At 39.2% G+C, this 16,299-nt stretch overlaps 1 protein-coding gene and 1 long non-coding RNA gene across 2 annotated transcripts; both read right to left on the bottom strand.

Annotated features, from left to right (window-relative positions):
- Positions 1-1,204: 1,204 nt before the first annotated feature.
- Positions 1,205-6,104, bottom strand: LOC309709458 (uncharacterized protein; the record flags this gene model as incomplete). The annotated part of the gene is made up of 5 exons (XM_082538075.1): positions 1,205-1,415; positions 1,608-1,767; positions 4,884-5,385; positions 5,464-5,551; positions 5,888-6,104. The coding sequence occupies 5 exons, from the start codon at positions 6,102-6,104 to the stop codon at positions 1,276-1,278; spliced, it is 1,107 nt and encodes a 368-aa protein (XP_082394201.1). The 3' UTR covers positions 1,205-1,275.
- Positions 6,105-8,146: 2,042 nt separating this feature from the next.
- On the bottom strand, positions 8,147-15,535 carry LOC309710237. The gene is made up of 3 exons (XR_014277692.1): positions 15,327-15,535; positions 13,397-13,429; positions 8,147-8,217 (listed from the first exon to the last, which is right to left on the bottom strand). It is a non-coding gene; the product is annotated as an uncharacterized lncRNA (long non-coding RNA).
- Between the last annotated feature and the right edge of the window lie 764 nt (positions 15,536-16,299).

A 16,299-nucleotide genomic window follows, 5' to 3' on the forward strand; every position in this document is an offset into this window, starting at 1 on the left:
CATCTTGGTTTTATATTGGTAAAATCTAGGAACTAAATGGGCCCCAACTGGGCAACATACACAGAAACCCACCCAGGCCCCATCTTTCAAGTTTTTTGTGGGTACCACGTGGGCACCACATAGGCTAAAAAGTGGGTTTTAAGTGGGATTGTCCGCGGGTTCCATAATGGCCCCATTTTATAAGCCCATCTTGGTTTTATATTGGTAAAATCTAGGAACTAAATGGGCCCCAAATGGGCAACATACACAGAAACCCACCCAGGCCCCATCTTTCAAGTTTTTTGTGGGTACCACGTGGGCACCACATAGGCTAAAAAGTGGGTTTTAAGTGGGATTGTCCGCGGGTTCCATAATGGCCCCATTTTATAAGCCCATCTTGGTTTTACATTGGTAAAATCTAGGAACTAAATGGGCCCCAACTGGGCAACATACACAGAAACCCACCCAGGCCCCATCTTTCAAGTTTTTTGTGGGTACCACGTGGGCACCACATAGGCTAAAAAGTGGGTTTTAAGTGGGATTGTCCGCGGGTTCCATAATGGCCCCATTTTATAAGCCCATCTTGGTTTTACATTGGTAAAATCTAGGAACTAAATGGCACCCAACTGGGCAACATACACTGAAACCCACCCAGGCCCCATCTTTCAAGTTTTTTTGTGGGTACCATGTGGGCACCACATAGGCTAAAAAGTGGGTTTTAAGTGGGATTGTCCGCGGGTTCCATAATGGCCCCATGTTAAATGCCCATCTTGGTGTTATATTGGTAAAATCTGGGAACTAAATGGACCCCAACTGGGCAAAGTACTCAGAAACCCACCTGGGCCCCATTTTTCAAGTTCTTAGTGTGTACAAGATGAGGAAAACATGAGCTAAAAAGTTGGAATGGTATTATCAGTGGGTTCTGTAGTTGCATCTTACTTCTTGTTTGAATTGGCTAATTTCTGGCACTGGGCGGGTCCCATGTAGAAAAACAGCCACAAAATCAAATTAACAGACGGCCAATACGGCTTCTGTGACACAAAGACACTAAATATATTAAAGCTGACTGCAAATAGAAACATCAAGAGGGGACACAAAACACATTTTGTTCACATTTATTTTGTCACACAACTGTGGGTTTAAGTAACTGTATTCCAAGGAGTGTGAACTTAAAAAACTAGAAATATCAAACTACATTCAAATTGCTTTGAGTTGAAACTGTAGCAACATGGGAAAAAATAAGAAGGGAAACTCAGAACCTTGTCTTGAATCAGCAGAGGTGTCTGTTATGTTTTTTTACAGAGCCGTTAGTCTATTTTGTCCCCTAGCAGCCCTCAGTCCTCCTCTGTCTCTAGCTCCAGTGAACCATTTGGAGAGAGCTTTCTCTGCTTCTTGCAGGTTGACTTTTGCAGTCAAAGAATTCTTCTTCAGTGCCTCTGCAAATGAAGAAGAAAAATGGGTAAGCCAAAGTAAAGGTAACCATAGCTTACTTCCTTTGGTAATGATTTACAAAGAACAATGTTTATTTCACTTTCTTGCCTCAAATATATAAGATGGCACAATAACCAATCTCACTTACACTTTCAAACACTTTATTAAAAAAAGTGTCTCAAGTGAAATTAACTTACCATACACAACATTAAAGAGGCGCAAATCTCGGAACTTTTTCTTCCCATGTCGGCCAAGCAAGTTGTACTCCACGGCAAGCTCGGGTGATATGAGGAATTTCATCATTCTCCTTGTAGCATCATCTACACTTGTTCCCCCTATATCTGCTACCATGGCAACCTGAGGGGAACATACAAAAAGGACAGATTAGATCATAGGTGTCAAACTCTGGCCTGCGGGCCAAATTTGGCCCCCAGCCTACTTATATTTGGCCCGCGAAGCCATACCAAATTACTATTAGAGCTGGCCTACTGGTATTATACAGCTAATATATATATATATATATTGTTTAGTATTAAGCTTTGCTTGTTCCATATTCAGTTTTTCAGAAAAATGTGTTTGAGTCCATAAGAAAAGATTCATTCCTATATCTGGAGGAATAAATATATTTCAATAAATATTAACGTTAGCCCGCGACTTTGTTCCAGTTTTGAATTTTGAGTTTAACACCCCTGGATTAGATACTGGCATCTGGGTAGGATGGGTAGGATGCCTCCCTGGGGGAGGCGTTTTGGGCACATCCAACCAGGAAGAGACCCAGAGGAACACCCAGGACATGCAAAAGGGACTATGTTTCTCTGCTGGCCTGGAAATGCCTTGGGATTCCGCTGGAGGAGCAGGGCCAAGAGACTGGAGAGAGCGAAGTCTGGGCCTCTCTACTTAGTACCGGATTGGGTCACAGGGGGAGCAGCCTAAGCTTAAGATAATGGACCAGGAATGGAGGATAAATGGACGCTTTACATATTACTTAATGTTAATTGTGTGGAGATAAAAAAATACTACACAGCAAAATCTCCAGTTTTAAATTAACACTGGAGAGTGTCTATATGGGTCCACACCTCAGAGTGTTAAATACAACACTGTTGAGTGTTAAATTAACACTTTTGACAGTGTTATATGTTTAAAAGTAACCTAGTCAGTTTTGAAGATTAACAATGGCTAACACTGAGCAGTGCTGATTTTCTAATACTGGAAAATAACTCAAAATGTTAGAAATATTCCAGTACCGTCATGGAAAACCACCATGGTGGAAAACCAAAACAGCAAAAGTAAGAGGGAATTCATGACGATGTTTACGTGAAGCGAAATTTTCAGTGTAGTTTGGATCTTCTTTTGCTGCTGGTTCAGTCAATATTGTTTGAAAAAAGATAAAACCTGCAGCTTCAGAATCTAGCACAAAAAACACAAAGTGCCGTCGGCTGAGAAAGGCCACATCTCACTGATTCTGATCTGTCGGCGGGTCCGCGCTTTGTGTTTACATCTTTGTGCAGAATGCGTGTGCCTGCTCTCATTTACTTTCTCCAAACTAAAATAGGTTTTATTTGATAAATCTATAATCAAAACCCACCCCTATTCCTTACCCCTTTATCATTTATCCATAATGTTAAGCAGGACACCTGTGAATATTTTGTTGTTTTAGCTGTAAAAGTGTCATAAAATCAGCTGTGAGTGTGTGTGCTTTTTTCCATTTTTTCAGGATTACTTCTAGTTTCCACATCTGCTAGGTTTTTTTCTCTACTGTATACTATAAGAGTGTAATCGGGGATTAATAACAGAAAAGGGCAAAAAACAAACTTGAAATTTTACTGTTGTTTTAACTGAAAAAGGGACTCATAATGTACATGAATAAAAGATTTCGAATAGGCAATTTGAATTATTAATTGTAAAACAGAACAAAAACAATTTTGTGACCTTTGGCCCTGTGGTTTGTTTTTGGGCATCTCTTTTCTTCTAAATAAGTCCAGCTGTGTTGGGCCCCTGGTAGAGCTCTGGTTGGAAGAGACAGGTTGGAAAAACCTGTCATCGGCGACGGGTTGGGGGCTAAAAGGTTAAAATAAATAGGAACTGGCCAGAATTTGCATAAACTATCATAGCAGAACAAATATAAGAAATCTATCCGTTATCAAAATCAGAATCAAATGCTTCATTAGAATAAAAAAAATGTAACTTTCTGGAAGGTAAACATATGGTATAGGGCTGCCACAAACGATTATTTTGATAGTCGACTAGTCACCGATTATTTTTGCGATTAGTCGACTAATCAGATCATCATCCATTGGACATAAAACGTACAGCTTATTGCACCAGCAGCATCTGCTCTTATATAACTATCATTAGCTTACAGCTTTAAGTGTTTAAGGTCTGTGCTAACTAAAAATAAAGAAAGACAAGATGATAGTTTATTAAATTTGAATGAAATTTGCAGATTGTTTCGGTGAAGTTTAATAAACTCCTTGCTATCTAAAATATAACAGGACACCGGAGTAAATTCTCCAGCATCTCAGACTTCTGATAATCAGCTGTCTGCTTGATGTTTATTCAGCTGTGTAAAAACTATAAATTTAATCTCAGCCAAACCGATTTACTCAGGAACAAATAAAATACAAAAAAAGCCAAACAATAACAGTTTTAAGTTATCTAAGTGACTCATATATCATGTTTAACCTGAGTAGCGAAAGACGGCGGTAGGTTTGAAAACGATTTGCCGGGAGTCCGGTGTTCTCACGGCTCTAGTGAGCCTAGCTATCGAGCTAGTGGGTAACAGACGTCTCCGAAAACGTCGGAGCGCTTTTGAAAATATGTGGTGTCTTGATAAACTGAGCAGATATTTGAGGTTTATACAGCTACATTCTCGCCTGAAAATATGCTAAACGTTTATTTTGTGACCCAGAAAGAATAATAAGAGTAATATTAAAACTAAGTAGCTGCCGCCATTGTTGTAAACTGAGCTGGGCTGCGCTATGAATTCTGGGACAGAGCTACTTCTTCTTCGGGGTTTAACGGCAGCTGACATCCTTGTACATGCAGTGCTGCCATCATCTGTTTCAGTCCGTTATTACACTCTTAAATCCTACTACTTATTCCTGCGTCTTTTGTGATCTTACAAAGCTTCAAACGACGTGTCGACTATTAAATCAGTCGTCGACGATTTTGATAGTCGACGTAATCGTGACTAGTCGACTAATCGTGGCAGCCCTAATGTGGTATAAAAGTAACATCTCAGAAAAAAAAAAAAATCATAGCAACAGAAAGACATGGTAGCAGATGTGATGGTCTCTGGCCTGCTTTGCTGCCTCAGGACCAGTAAGACTTGCTGTGTTAAATGAAACCAATTATGCTGTATACCAAAAAAAATCATGAAGGAGAATGTCTTTCAGAAAATATATCAAAGAATTTTTCTGGCTACTGTATAAAGAACAGTGGCAAGCAGAATGGGGAGGAAAAAAAAAACTTACTACAGCAGACATGAGACTGGAGTCCTCCAGTTTTCCATTAAGAGCCTCAACATCGTCTTGGGTTTTAAGAGGTAAAACAACCCCTTCAGGGACCTCCGTAACTGAACCGTTTTTCTGCTTCAGCAAGGCATTTAACATCTTGCTATGAACCAGTTGAGTCTCCTTCACTTCCTCTAAAATGGCAAGTACTTTCGAGAACATGGCTTCACAAGTGGGGCTGGCGGCACTCCGGGCAGTGGGGCTGGCGGCACTCCGGGCAGCGGGGCTGGCGGCACTCTGGGCAGCGGGGCTGGCGGCACTCCGGGCAGCGGGGCTGGCGGCACTCCGGGCAGTGGGGCTGGCGGCACTCCGGGCAGCGGGGCTGGCGACTACACTATTGTTTTTTCCAGAGGGTCGCTGAAGGAGTTGTTCTGGAGGCGTGGGTGGAAGTTCTTCATCTGAATCAGAAGGCTCACTTGATTCAGTGTGGCTGCTCAGTTGATTGATCAGTTTAACACTTGGCCTAGAAAGGTTAAGCACAGAACATTTATGACACTGCAGGAAATAAACTTCATCTTGTTTGTATGCTAGTACCACTTACTTTCTTTTTCTTATGCCATTCTCATTGTCCGTCAAGTCTGATGAATACTCTGCTTGATGCAACTTTGCCCTGGCATTTGCGTAAGTTGCTATAACATAAATTGTACAGAATACAACATGTAAGATACAATGTAAAGAAGAAATAAATCTGCAAAAACAATGACAATGAAAAAATGGTTTCCAGTAGAATAGAATAGAATAATCCTTTAATTGTCCCACAAGGGGAAATTTGGTTGTAACAGCAGCCAGAAAGACACATATAGAAACAAACAGTACACAGGACACAGAACAGAAACATACAATAATACAGTAATACAGGGCCTTACAATTTCAAAAGCCTCCAAGTAAAAAAAAAAAAAAGTTCATGTATAAACTTTTAAAGAAAAGGAAATACAGATGTAGTGTACAAATAAAGTCAAACTTACCTGCATTTCCCATGACACGGACATTGCAGAGTATCCAGTTGCTGGTTGGTGGTGTTCCTTCCTTTACAGCCTTTGTCACATTCACCAATGAGGCAGGAGGCCACCAGCATAATTTTCTCTCTGCGTCATGGAACCACTCTGATGGAATGATGTCTACCTTCTTGCAGCCATCAGAGTCAACTTCATCCACAAACTCGACCACACTGAATGAAGACATCCTGTAAACGCCATTAAGTTACATGCTGTGTAGCTGAGGCAAAGCTACAAATGCATTACGAAAAGGTAACAAAATAATTGGTTTTGTAAATTTAGTTACAGGAGCACTAGCAAGATGACCTGACAGTTTTGACAACAAATGTACACCCAGAGATGTTGAATCAATAGGGTAGTTAAAAAACGCTGTTCCAGTCTCAAACAGTTCAAACAAAACATGTATTTCTCCGATGAACAGCACAATGTTCCGCACAACTGCAACTTTGCCTTCAAGATCAAAACAATTTGTTCCACTGGAGGTGGAGATTATTTGATTTCCATGTCTGTACATCTTGTACTGAAAAGAATGATGGACAAAAAATTCAGTCATCATAGGTCCAGATGTATGTGGCTGTGTGAGTACACCCTCTGGCATTTTGCAAGACCTGTGAGGATACAATTGCTTTTCACAAACTCGTCTGACAATTTGCTGTACAGGATCCTGTGGTCTTCTCACCATCTTTTTTAACTGTCCCAAATAATTCTCAAATGGAAAACATGAAACCAAATCCAGAGGGCCATACTTTGTAGCATCATCTGCTAGGTGCAAAAGACTGTGTGTATTGTTAACTAAGAATTTAGTCCCATAAATCTTAGCAAAGTTGGCAACAAAGCATCTCAATAATTTTTTTGCATAATAGCAGTACTCTTTACACAAAGGAGACAAAAGTATCCTCATAGCAGATGACAAAACCAGGAAGTTCTTGTACTGTGGATTGCACAGTTTCTGGAAAAGCACAACTGGTCCAGTATACAACAAAAATTGTCTTAATTCTGTAGCTTTCCATTGTCTGTACTCCATTAGGGACCGTGGCTTTCTGGAAAACGTGCGTGGCAGACTTTGCCTACACTGTTTTAAGTGATCTGAAATGGCAGACAGAGTAGAAGTAGGAACCCGACACTGCAATGGTCCCTTAATCCACAGGGCAAGTAATTTACGTACAATACCCAAGCAAATTAAATGCATATAGTCTAAGGGAAAGGCTGAAACCATGCCAATGCCTAGCTCTTGAAGAGGTGATTTGGAGTTGTGGTGATCTTCATCTAACATTTCTTCAAACTGAGAATCTGATCTGAGACTTGAATCCATATCTGGAAAAATAACTTTCCCATCAACATAAACACCATACTGTGTACAGCGCTCACAAGAACTGTAGCCACCATGACCTTTGATGCATTTTAAATAAGCTCTAGCTGGGGTGTCACAGATAAAAGCATCTGGAAGGGGTACATTGAAGTGTTTTCCATTGAAAACAATACCAGTTTTTGTGACCTTTTTTACATCTTCTATAAAATCATGCATGTAGTCGTTCACCGACTCAGGTTTGCAGGGACCAGCATATATACCCATCATGAAAACATTTGCTTGTGGCAGTTCAACTATCTTACCTAAAATAGGCCACAGTTGCATATTAGAGCTCTTAAAGAGAGGCAAACCATCAACATTCACACGAATGGTTAATGTATCAGTTTTCAGTTCATGTTGATTTATCATTTTCAGTTCTGACAATACTGCACTTTCAAGACCAAAATGGTAGTAACTTCCCCTGCCAATTTGTTTCACTTCACAGTCTTTTAATGTACTGAGCAAAGTTCTGGGATCCTTTGGCAAATCGAGACCAAGCTCCAAAAGTATGGTTAAGAGCTCTGACAACACAGAATGAGACACATTTCGGTTTGCTGCCCATTCAGCAAGTTTCCTCTTAGCATCAGAGTTTGACTCCACATCAGGAAAGTCACAGTTTTGTTCTTCATCCGCTTCACTATCCATGTAAAAGTCATTACTATTAAAATCCAGAGGTAAATCTTCATCCAAGCTGTTACTTGAATATTCCTCTACATTGTCCTCTGCCTTGTTGATAGTCTCATCTTTATTTTCTATATCTTCAATATTTTCCACTGCTTCATCCACAATCGAATGTTTGTTCGCCACATCTTCAGTGTATTGCAAAGCCTGGTCCACGGCCTTCTCTGCAAGTTCCACAGCATCTAAAGCAAGGCTCTGTAAATGCTGCTGAACTCTAACTTTAATTCTCCTTCTCCTCGTCCGTGATTTGGCAAGAAGGTAATCCATTTCACTAAAATACACAGAAGATTGTGTGCAGAATAGAAGTGTGAGCCATTTTCACACATACGGCAATCCATAAAATTGCAGAAGATATTCTGAAGAGGAATACAGTAGCTTGCAAAAGTATTCACCCCCCTTGAACTTTTCCACATTTTGTCACATTGCAGACACAAGCAGGTAGGGCTGGGCCATATTATACCATTCACGATAATACCGGTATAATGTTAGGCAACGATAGGAAAATGAAATATCGCGATAGAATGGGAGTAAAACGCGCATGCGCAGTGCCTTTGTTTTCATACGCACATGGCCGGTCGTTGAGTGAAACAGATGAACCAGAATTGGTTTGTAAAAATGGTGCAACTTCAGTGATGTGGAACTGGTTTGGTGTTTGTCCGTCAGATACACAACAAAGCACATTTTTTTGCTGAACATGCAAGCGGCCATCGTTATTGTCGTATTTGTCGGACTAAGATGCTCTTAAATCTGGGAGTAATCTGGGCCCTAAGCTCCGTATTCTTCATGTCAAACAACACTGCAGCATCACTTAGAGTTAAAAACTGTCTAAATTCTTTCATCTTTAATAAAACGATCAGCATTGCTGCTTTACCAGGTGTAACTATAAAGTTTAACTTCCAGGCATCCATGAAAACAAAAGTTATTACATTTAACGGAGTTAGAAGTTAGCAGGAAGCTAGCGGAAGTTAGCTCGCTAGTTTCGCTAGTTACCTAAGCATGATATTGCATGTTCTGACTGAGAGATTTCTGAAAAAAAAATCAAACGTACAGCTCTGCTATCACTTCCAACATAAATGAAGACAGGAAACTAAACAGCAGTGACGTTTGTAGGGTTACTGAAGTTGGGCTAGCTGGTATATAATGATGTGCTACGTGATCGCTAGCGACACAGCTATGTTAGCATAACATAAACAGTGAAGCTGGAGGACGAACACTAACACTTTTCCACTTATAAAAGTTAATGTGAAGGTTCTTCATGGTTAGAGACAAATGCAATCGCATGGCAGGATGCTGTAAATGGACCAAACTTCAGTCAGGAGAACAACTGAGATAATCCATCCACAATACGAGGTTAGTTATTAATATACTGCAACAACATGGGAATAGAGCAGCTGCAGAGAATTCAACATTAATGAATCAATGTTACAGAAGTGGAGGAAGCAAGAAGAATGAGTTTAATAAAGTTTGATTTATCTGACTGCTTTGTTTCGCTTAATGTGCCTTATAATCCTGTGCACCTTATGGTCCGAAAAATGCGTACTGCACACTGCAGTTTAATGTTGCAAAGCACCTCTTTTTAACTTCAGTGGATATTATATATATTATATATTATATATTATATTATGGTTATGCTCAGGATATGTCAGCCCATTTCTACTGGAAATGCCTTTTGGTTAAACTTTCAGCAAGGAATTTGCATTTGCACTGTTACATTTCTATAAAGCTTTAATGTACATAAAAACCAGCTTCTTGTTTAAGTGAAAATAAATGGAAGGTTGTCTTTTTGCACTAGTAATGTTGTGGAGTTGTATTTTGTCTCGCATCAATTATATCGTCGGTTATATCGTTATCGCAAATTTTCAAATATATATCGTGATAAATATTTTTGGCCATATCGCCCTGCTCTACAAGCAGGAATCATTTTTATTGGAATTCCATGTGAAAGACCAACACAAAGTGGTGTACACGTGAAAGTGGAATGAAAGTCATACATGATTCCAAACATTTTTTACAAATAGATAACTGCAAAGTGGGGTGTGCGTAATTATTCAGCCCCCTTTGGTCTGAGTGCAGTCAGTTGCCCATGGACATTGCCTGATGAGTGCTAATGACTAAATAGAGTGCACCTGTGTGTAATCTAATGTCAGTACAAATACAGCTGCTCTGTCACAGCCTCAGAGGTTGTCTAAGAGAATATTGGGAGCAACAACACCATGAAGTCCAAAGAACACAGCAGACAGGTCAGGGATGAAGTTATTGAGAAATTTAGAGCAGGTTTGGGCTACAAAAAGATTTCCCAAGCCTTGAACATCCCACGAAGCACTGTTCAAGTGATCATTCAGAAATGGAAGGAGTATGGCACAACTGTAAACCTACCAAGACAAGGCCGTCCACCTAAACTCACAGGCCGAACAAGGAGGGCGCTGCAGAGAAAGAGAGAAATGCAGCCAAGAGGCCCATGGTGACTCTGGACGAGCTGCAGAGATCTACAGCTCAGGTGGGGGAATCTGTCCATAGGACAACTATTAGTCGTGCACTGCACAAAGTTGGCCTTTATGGAAGAGTGGCAAGAAGAAAGCCATTGTTAACAGAAAACCATAAGAACTCCCGTTTGCAGTTTGCCACAAGCCATGTGGGGGACACAGCAAACATGTGGAAGAAGACACTCTGGACAGATGAGACCAAAAATGGAACTTTTTGGCCAAAATGCAAAACGCTATGTGTGGTGGAAAACTAACACTGCACATCACTCTGAACACACCATCCCCACTATTCTTCTTTCACGTGGGATTCCAATAAAATCGATTCATGTTTGTGGCTGTAATGTGACAAAATGTGGAAAAGTTCAAGGGGGCCGAATACTTTTGCAAGCCACTGTATTTGGAAACATTGTTTGTAAAAAACACTTCAGCCAGAGTGGAGATTTTCCATCAATCTACACTGTAAAATGTATAAATCAGCAAGTGATAAATTCTCACTGCTGGTATTTTCTCAAAGAGTTGTATGTGATAGAAATTGCTGTTTATAGTCCTTCTGTACATCTGCATGTTGCTTCCCAATTAAAATCTATAATTGTGGGGATTCATATTCATGTGATACTTATAACAACAGTTATCAAGTATACCAATTTAACTTTGCTGATGTGCTTGAAGGAAAATGGTTATTTCCATGTATTTCCCTATTCTGCCTTTAATTTTGAGGAGTTCCTTCTAGCTGTTATAGTGCTGTGGGCTCAAAATGTGGTCATAAATATTTTGTACTTGTAAATCAGGATTTGTATGTGTAAAAAAGATTTGTGTGTGTGTGTGTGTAAGAAAAGATTTGTGTGTGTGTGTGCATAAAAAAAGATCTGTATGTGTAAAAAGAATTTGTGTGTGCGTAAAAAAGATTTGTGTGCAAAAAAAAAGAACCCTGCAAGTTACAAGTATGAATTTTGACCCTATTTTTCTTCCTTTCATCTGATTGGTCAATGTCATGTCACAAATGTAACAATCCAATCAGAGAACAGATGGGTTTGGCTGTCGGAGGGGCGCTTTTTTGAACTGCAGGTCTTTGAAGGGAATAAATGCCCTTTTACATGCCAACCCAGCGTTTTCCTTCATCACCACGAAGGAAAACAGTCTGTGGTCATCCGACTTTGGTGATTTTTGTGTCACAGGTCTACGTGCTTAATACAGGGACTTCCACAGCCTTTTCAACAGCGCTGCGGGGGGGCAATGTTTTGGAAATGACAGCTTTCATTACAAAGCTTTCTCCGTTATGAATTAGCATACATGTTTTTATTGAACATTTGAAGAACTAGCAAAAAAACCCAGAAACTCTTGTAGAGGACATAAAGTCAGAGATAGAAACGACAAGGAGCAGATGCATCTAGTACAGGTAGAGCTGCTGCAAAAACCCACAGAGCCCAGCAGCCAGCGCTACAAATTCTGGATCCTTTGCTTTTAGTTAGCAGTTAGCATTAGCAGCACATCCTGCGTCTGATGTGAAAGCACTTTTATGCTGCGCACTGTGACTCACAGCAATGGTCCCGGGTCAGCCCTGACTTTGTGTTAAACTAATCCTAAAGTAATAATGGTATTTCTAACCAGTGATATACCACAACTTTATCCTTTCAACAGCTGCTGAGAGTTAGGGGACCTAGCTGCTATCGGATATTTATATAGAGATCCTCCAGCTTCAAACTGTATCACCCTTCAAGGACCTGCAGTTCAAAAAAGCTCCCCTCCGACAGCCAAACCCATCTGTTCTCTGATTGGATTGTTACATTTGTGATTGACATGACATTGACCAATCAGATGAAAGGAAGAAAAATAGGGTCAAAATTCGTACTTGTAACGTGCAGGGTTTTTTTGGCCACACACAAATACTTTTTACACATACAAATCCTGATTTACAAGTACAAAATATTTATGACCACATTTTGAGCCCATACAGTGCACCTAAAACAAAAAATCTGCAGTGATTTACATTTGTTGAATGATCAATTTTGTAAATTAACAGTCTGTTTGTGTGCACAGCTTACAAAACTGTACTGTAAGGCATGCTCTGATTGCATGCTAAAATGTTGTTGCTTAAAAATAAAATCTGTAATACATGATAATTAAGAACATCAGCATAAAGACTTATTAAAAAGTAGATACACAATTTCTATAGAATGGAAAACAACTCAGTTAATTTTTGTTCCTATGAATATCAGCATCTTAAACAACTCCAACAACTACGACGAAAAACGCTTTCCTGCTCCCCTCACCATCCGCTGATTAACACTGAGCTGCTGCTGTCAACACCATCAAACTTATTTAATGTTTAATGTTATGTTATTTTTAAATCTTTACCAAAGCTTAACGACTATGGATGCTCACACCTGCTGTTAAAAAAACTGTTAGAAATTACAGGAGTAATTTCTGTTTTTTTTTTTTAAAGCGGCACTGCATTTTTATTGGTTACCATGTTTATTACCACTTTTATCAGTAAAAACCTTCCTATAAAGTATAGATTTCAATTCAACTCACCTTAATGAGCAGCACTACTTACAGTCCTGTGAGCTCTGGTTACTGACAGCAGGTGTGAATGTTTGGAGTCCTAAACTCAGATAGAGATTCGAATAACAAGGGAATGTAAAATGTTTTGATGCACCTGACAGCAGCAGCTCAGAGAGAACTCCAATTGTGAGGGGAGGAGCAAAACTGTCAGAGTTGTGGGACATGTGAAGAGAGCACTGTTGGCATTATGTTAGCACAAAACATTGAAATTTCAGTAGATGTCTAATTATGAAATTGGTCATTGACTCCTGCAGCTAAATAAACATTTATACCGATTACCAGAAGAAAAAAAATAGTAATGCACTCCTTTCACAGATGTACCATTAACCATCACTTTTCAAAATAATCCGTGCAAGCTATTGAATATGGCTAATAAGTAATACAAATAATATGAAAATGACTTACATGTCAAAGATGGTGTTTGAGATCCCAAAGAATCTAAATGTCATAAGGAAATAAAAGAAAGTACATGAGAAAGAAAAAGTTGCAAACGTTTCCATTTTTTCCAGGATAATTCAATATAGGAGATTTACTTACTAATGCACAAAATGAACAGTGTAATTATAAGTTTGAAATGCACTGCAAGTGTTTATATGGTAAACTGATCAACTCCAACAGCAAACACTGGCAGTGCAAAAATGTACCTAACTAGCTGACAAACTTTAAAGTCACGGGAAGATATATATAAATGGTGACATATCCCAGAACAAATCTGAACATAAAAATATTATTAATTGTCTATCTTCAGCAACTGTGTGCTGTACAAGCAGTATAAAATTTTAACATGTTTCATTTACAGTTGAATGACACAAAATCACTTAGGGGGGCACATATGACCTGCAGGCTGCACTTTGGACATCCTGCAGTAGACTGCTACATAGACTACTTAACTATGCATAGGGGGATATTTAGTGAAAGACTTAATTTTATTAAATAGTTAATTAAGCCATCAATGGGAGTTAGATTTAATACTAGTGTTTTACACAGCATTCAGCTATAGTAACATGTTCTGCATTTTCCTACATCACCATCTGATCTGCACTTACTTATTAAATTAATAACTGCCTTGGACCAATAACTAGATGGAACAGCACAGTATTTAAGGCTACGTCCACACGTACACGGGTATTTTTGAAAACGCAGATTTTTCTGTGCGTTTTCACCTTTCGTCCACACGTAAACGGCATACGGTTACTGAAAGCGGAGACTTTTTTGAAACTCATGCCAGGGTGGAGATTTTCAAAAACCGTTTTTGCGTTTAGGTGTGGATGAGGGAAACAGAGGAAACGCAGCATCAAAGGTCTGTGCCTTTTTTGACATCACACCATGTGCCAGGTTATTGCTTCGGTGAAATGAATTTCTACAATGACTTAGAAAAAATACCATTACTGTTAATTTTACTCTATGCAGTGTTTCAATGCTTACATATACACAGTTACTGTCCCTCCACACATAGGACTCAGTTCTGCTTCTATGCACCATCTTTGTTTACTCTTTCCCACCCAGGCTTCATGACTTCTGATTGGCCGACATTTCTACACGTTAGGAATATATCGCCACCTGCTGCTTTGGCATGTTCCTAGCAGCGTTTTGGCTTTTGCGAGTGGACGGGATTTTTTTTTTTTAATTTTTTTAACGAAAACAGAAAATGTCCGTTTTCAAAATTACCCATGTACGTGTGGACGTAGCCTGACAGTGATCCAGGCAGTGTTTAGGCTGAAAAAGCTGTGTTTGTCCCCCATCCCCCGTTCTTTTTGCACACCATAAATGCATATCTGATAACATTACCATTTAAGCTGCAAGCATCTACTGCAGTAATTTAAACAAACATCTCATATTTTACACCCCTATAAAGTGAGCTTGCCACATTGCACATGTATGTCACGTGGTACTGTACGACTAACTGCCATTTTGTTTACTGAGTAGTGCATAATGGCCGCATTACCTGAGCGGGAATCCACTAAAGCACAGTACTAAAAAATAAAAAAATCATTACTTTTTGAATTAATTAAAAATAGCTGGTTGCAGATGCACAGAGGGAGAAAAAACGCGGTGTACATTATATTACGTAAATTCACAAACTGTATAGAGATATTGGTGCGATGGAAACAGAATAAGATAAGATAAAATGTACTTTACTGAGTAGAATATAGGCAGTAGGAGTTTTGTGAGTAACTTTTAATTATATTCGCCAAAGACAATAACAGCAAATTAACCCAGTTCCACCTGCTAGCTAAGGATGTTATATGCCTCTCTCCCTTATACCGTTTAGGACAAGTATAGAAAGCAACTAAAATAACCATTGATGATAACTTATCAAACCTTCAGTATTTACCTTGGTGTTAGTTTTAAATTCCTTTAAATGATGTCCTCCACGTACTCCAGGAACCAGCAAGTCAAAAATCTGCTCACAACTGAGGACAGACCACACTAGTCCATAGGCGGCGCAATCTGCTCCTCCCTCATTTCAACAAAAAAGACTGCGAAGACTGGTTGCCGCTCACTTTAAAAAACAACTTTATTTAAAAAGTTTTTTTTTTCATAGGCGGCGCAATCTGCTCCTCCCTCCTTTAAACAAAAAAGACCGCGAAGACTGGTTGCAATAGGAACCGCTCACTTTAAAAAACAACTTTATTTAAAAAGTCGTTTTATGCCTGATACAAACATTTTAAAAGGCAAACCATGCACAAGTTAAAAAGATAAATTTTAGTTTTTAAGTATAGGAATGGTTAATATGTTTTAAAAAATCATATGTAATTATTGTCAAATAACATAAAAATAAAACAACATAATAATAAAAGCATAATTGACAGAATATATCATAATGATAACAATAGCAACACCTCACTTAAAAGAATCAGAATCAGAAAGGGTTTTATTGCCAAATGTTGAGCAGGTTTACAACATTAGGAAATTGCTGCGGTGCTTGGTGCAAACATACTGTCATAAACGCTTAAAAATAAAAATAAGAATTAAAAGTGCTAAGTAGATAGATATATACATGAGTGCAGGTGGTGATCAATGCCAAACATGGAATGATGCAGTGATGCAGTAGGGTCATGTGTTAGTGGTGGGAACAGTCATACGGTTATTGTTCATGTGTCCAACAGCAGAGGGGAAGAAACTGTTCTTATGGCGAGAGGTTCTGGTGTGAATGGACCGGAGCCTCCTGCCTGAGGGGAGCAGGTCAAACAGACTGTGTCCAGGGTGAGGTTGAAGAGTAAGCTTTATACTGAGGAGCTTTTACATATTGGATCTGATCAACCAAAACTTTCAACTTCTACAGTCTTTTTAGTTTTTCAAGTGAA

Source organism: Aulonocara stuartgranti (assembly GCF_965226115.1).
Source record: "Aulonocara stuartgranti genome assembly, chromosome: 7".
Lineage (NCBI taxonomy): Eukaryota > Metazoa > Chordata > Actinopteri > Cichliformes > Cichlidae > Aulonocara > Aulonocara stuartgranti.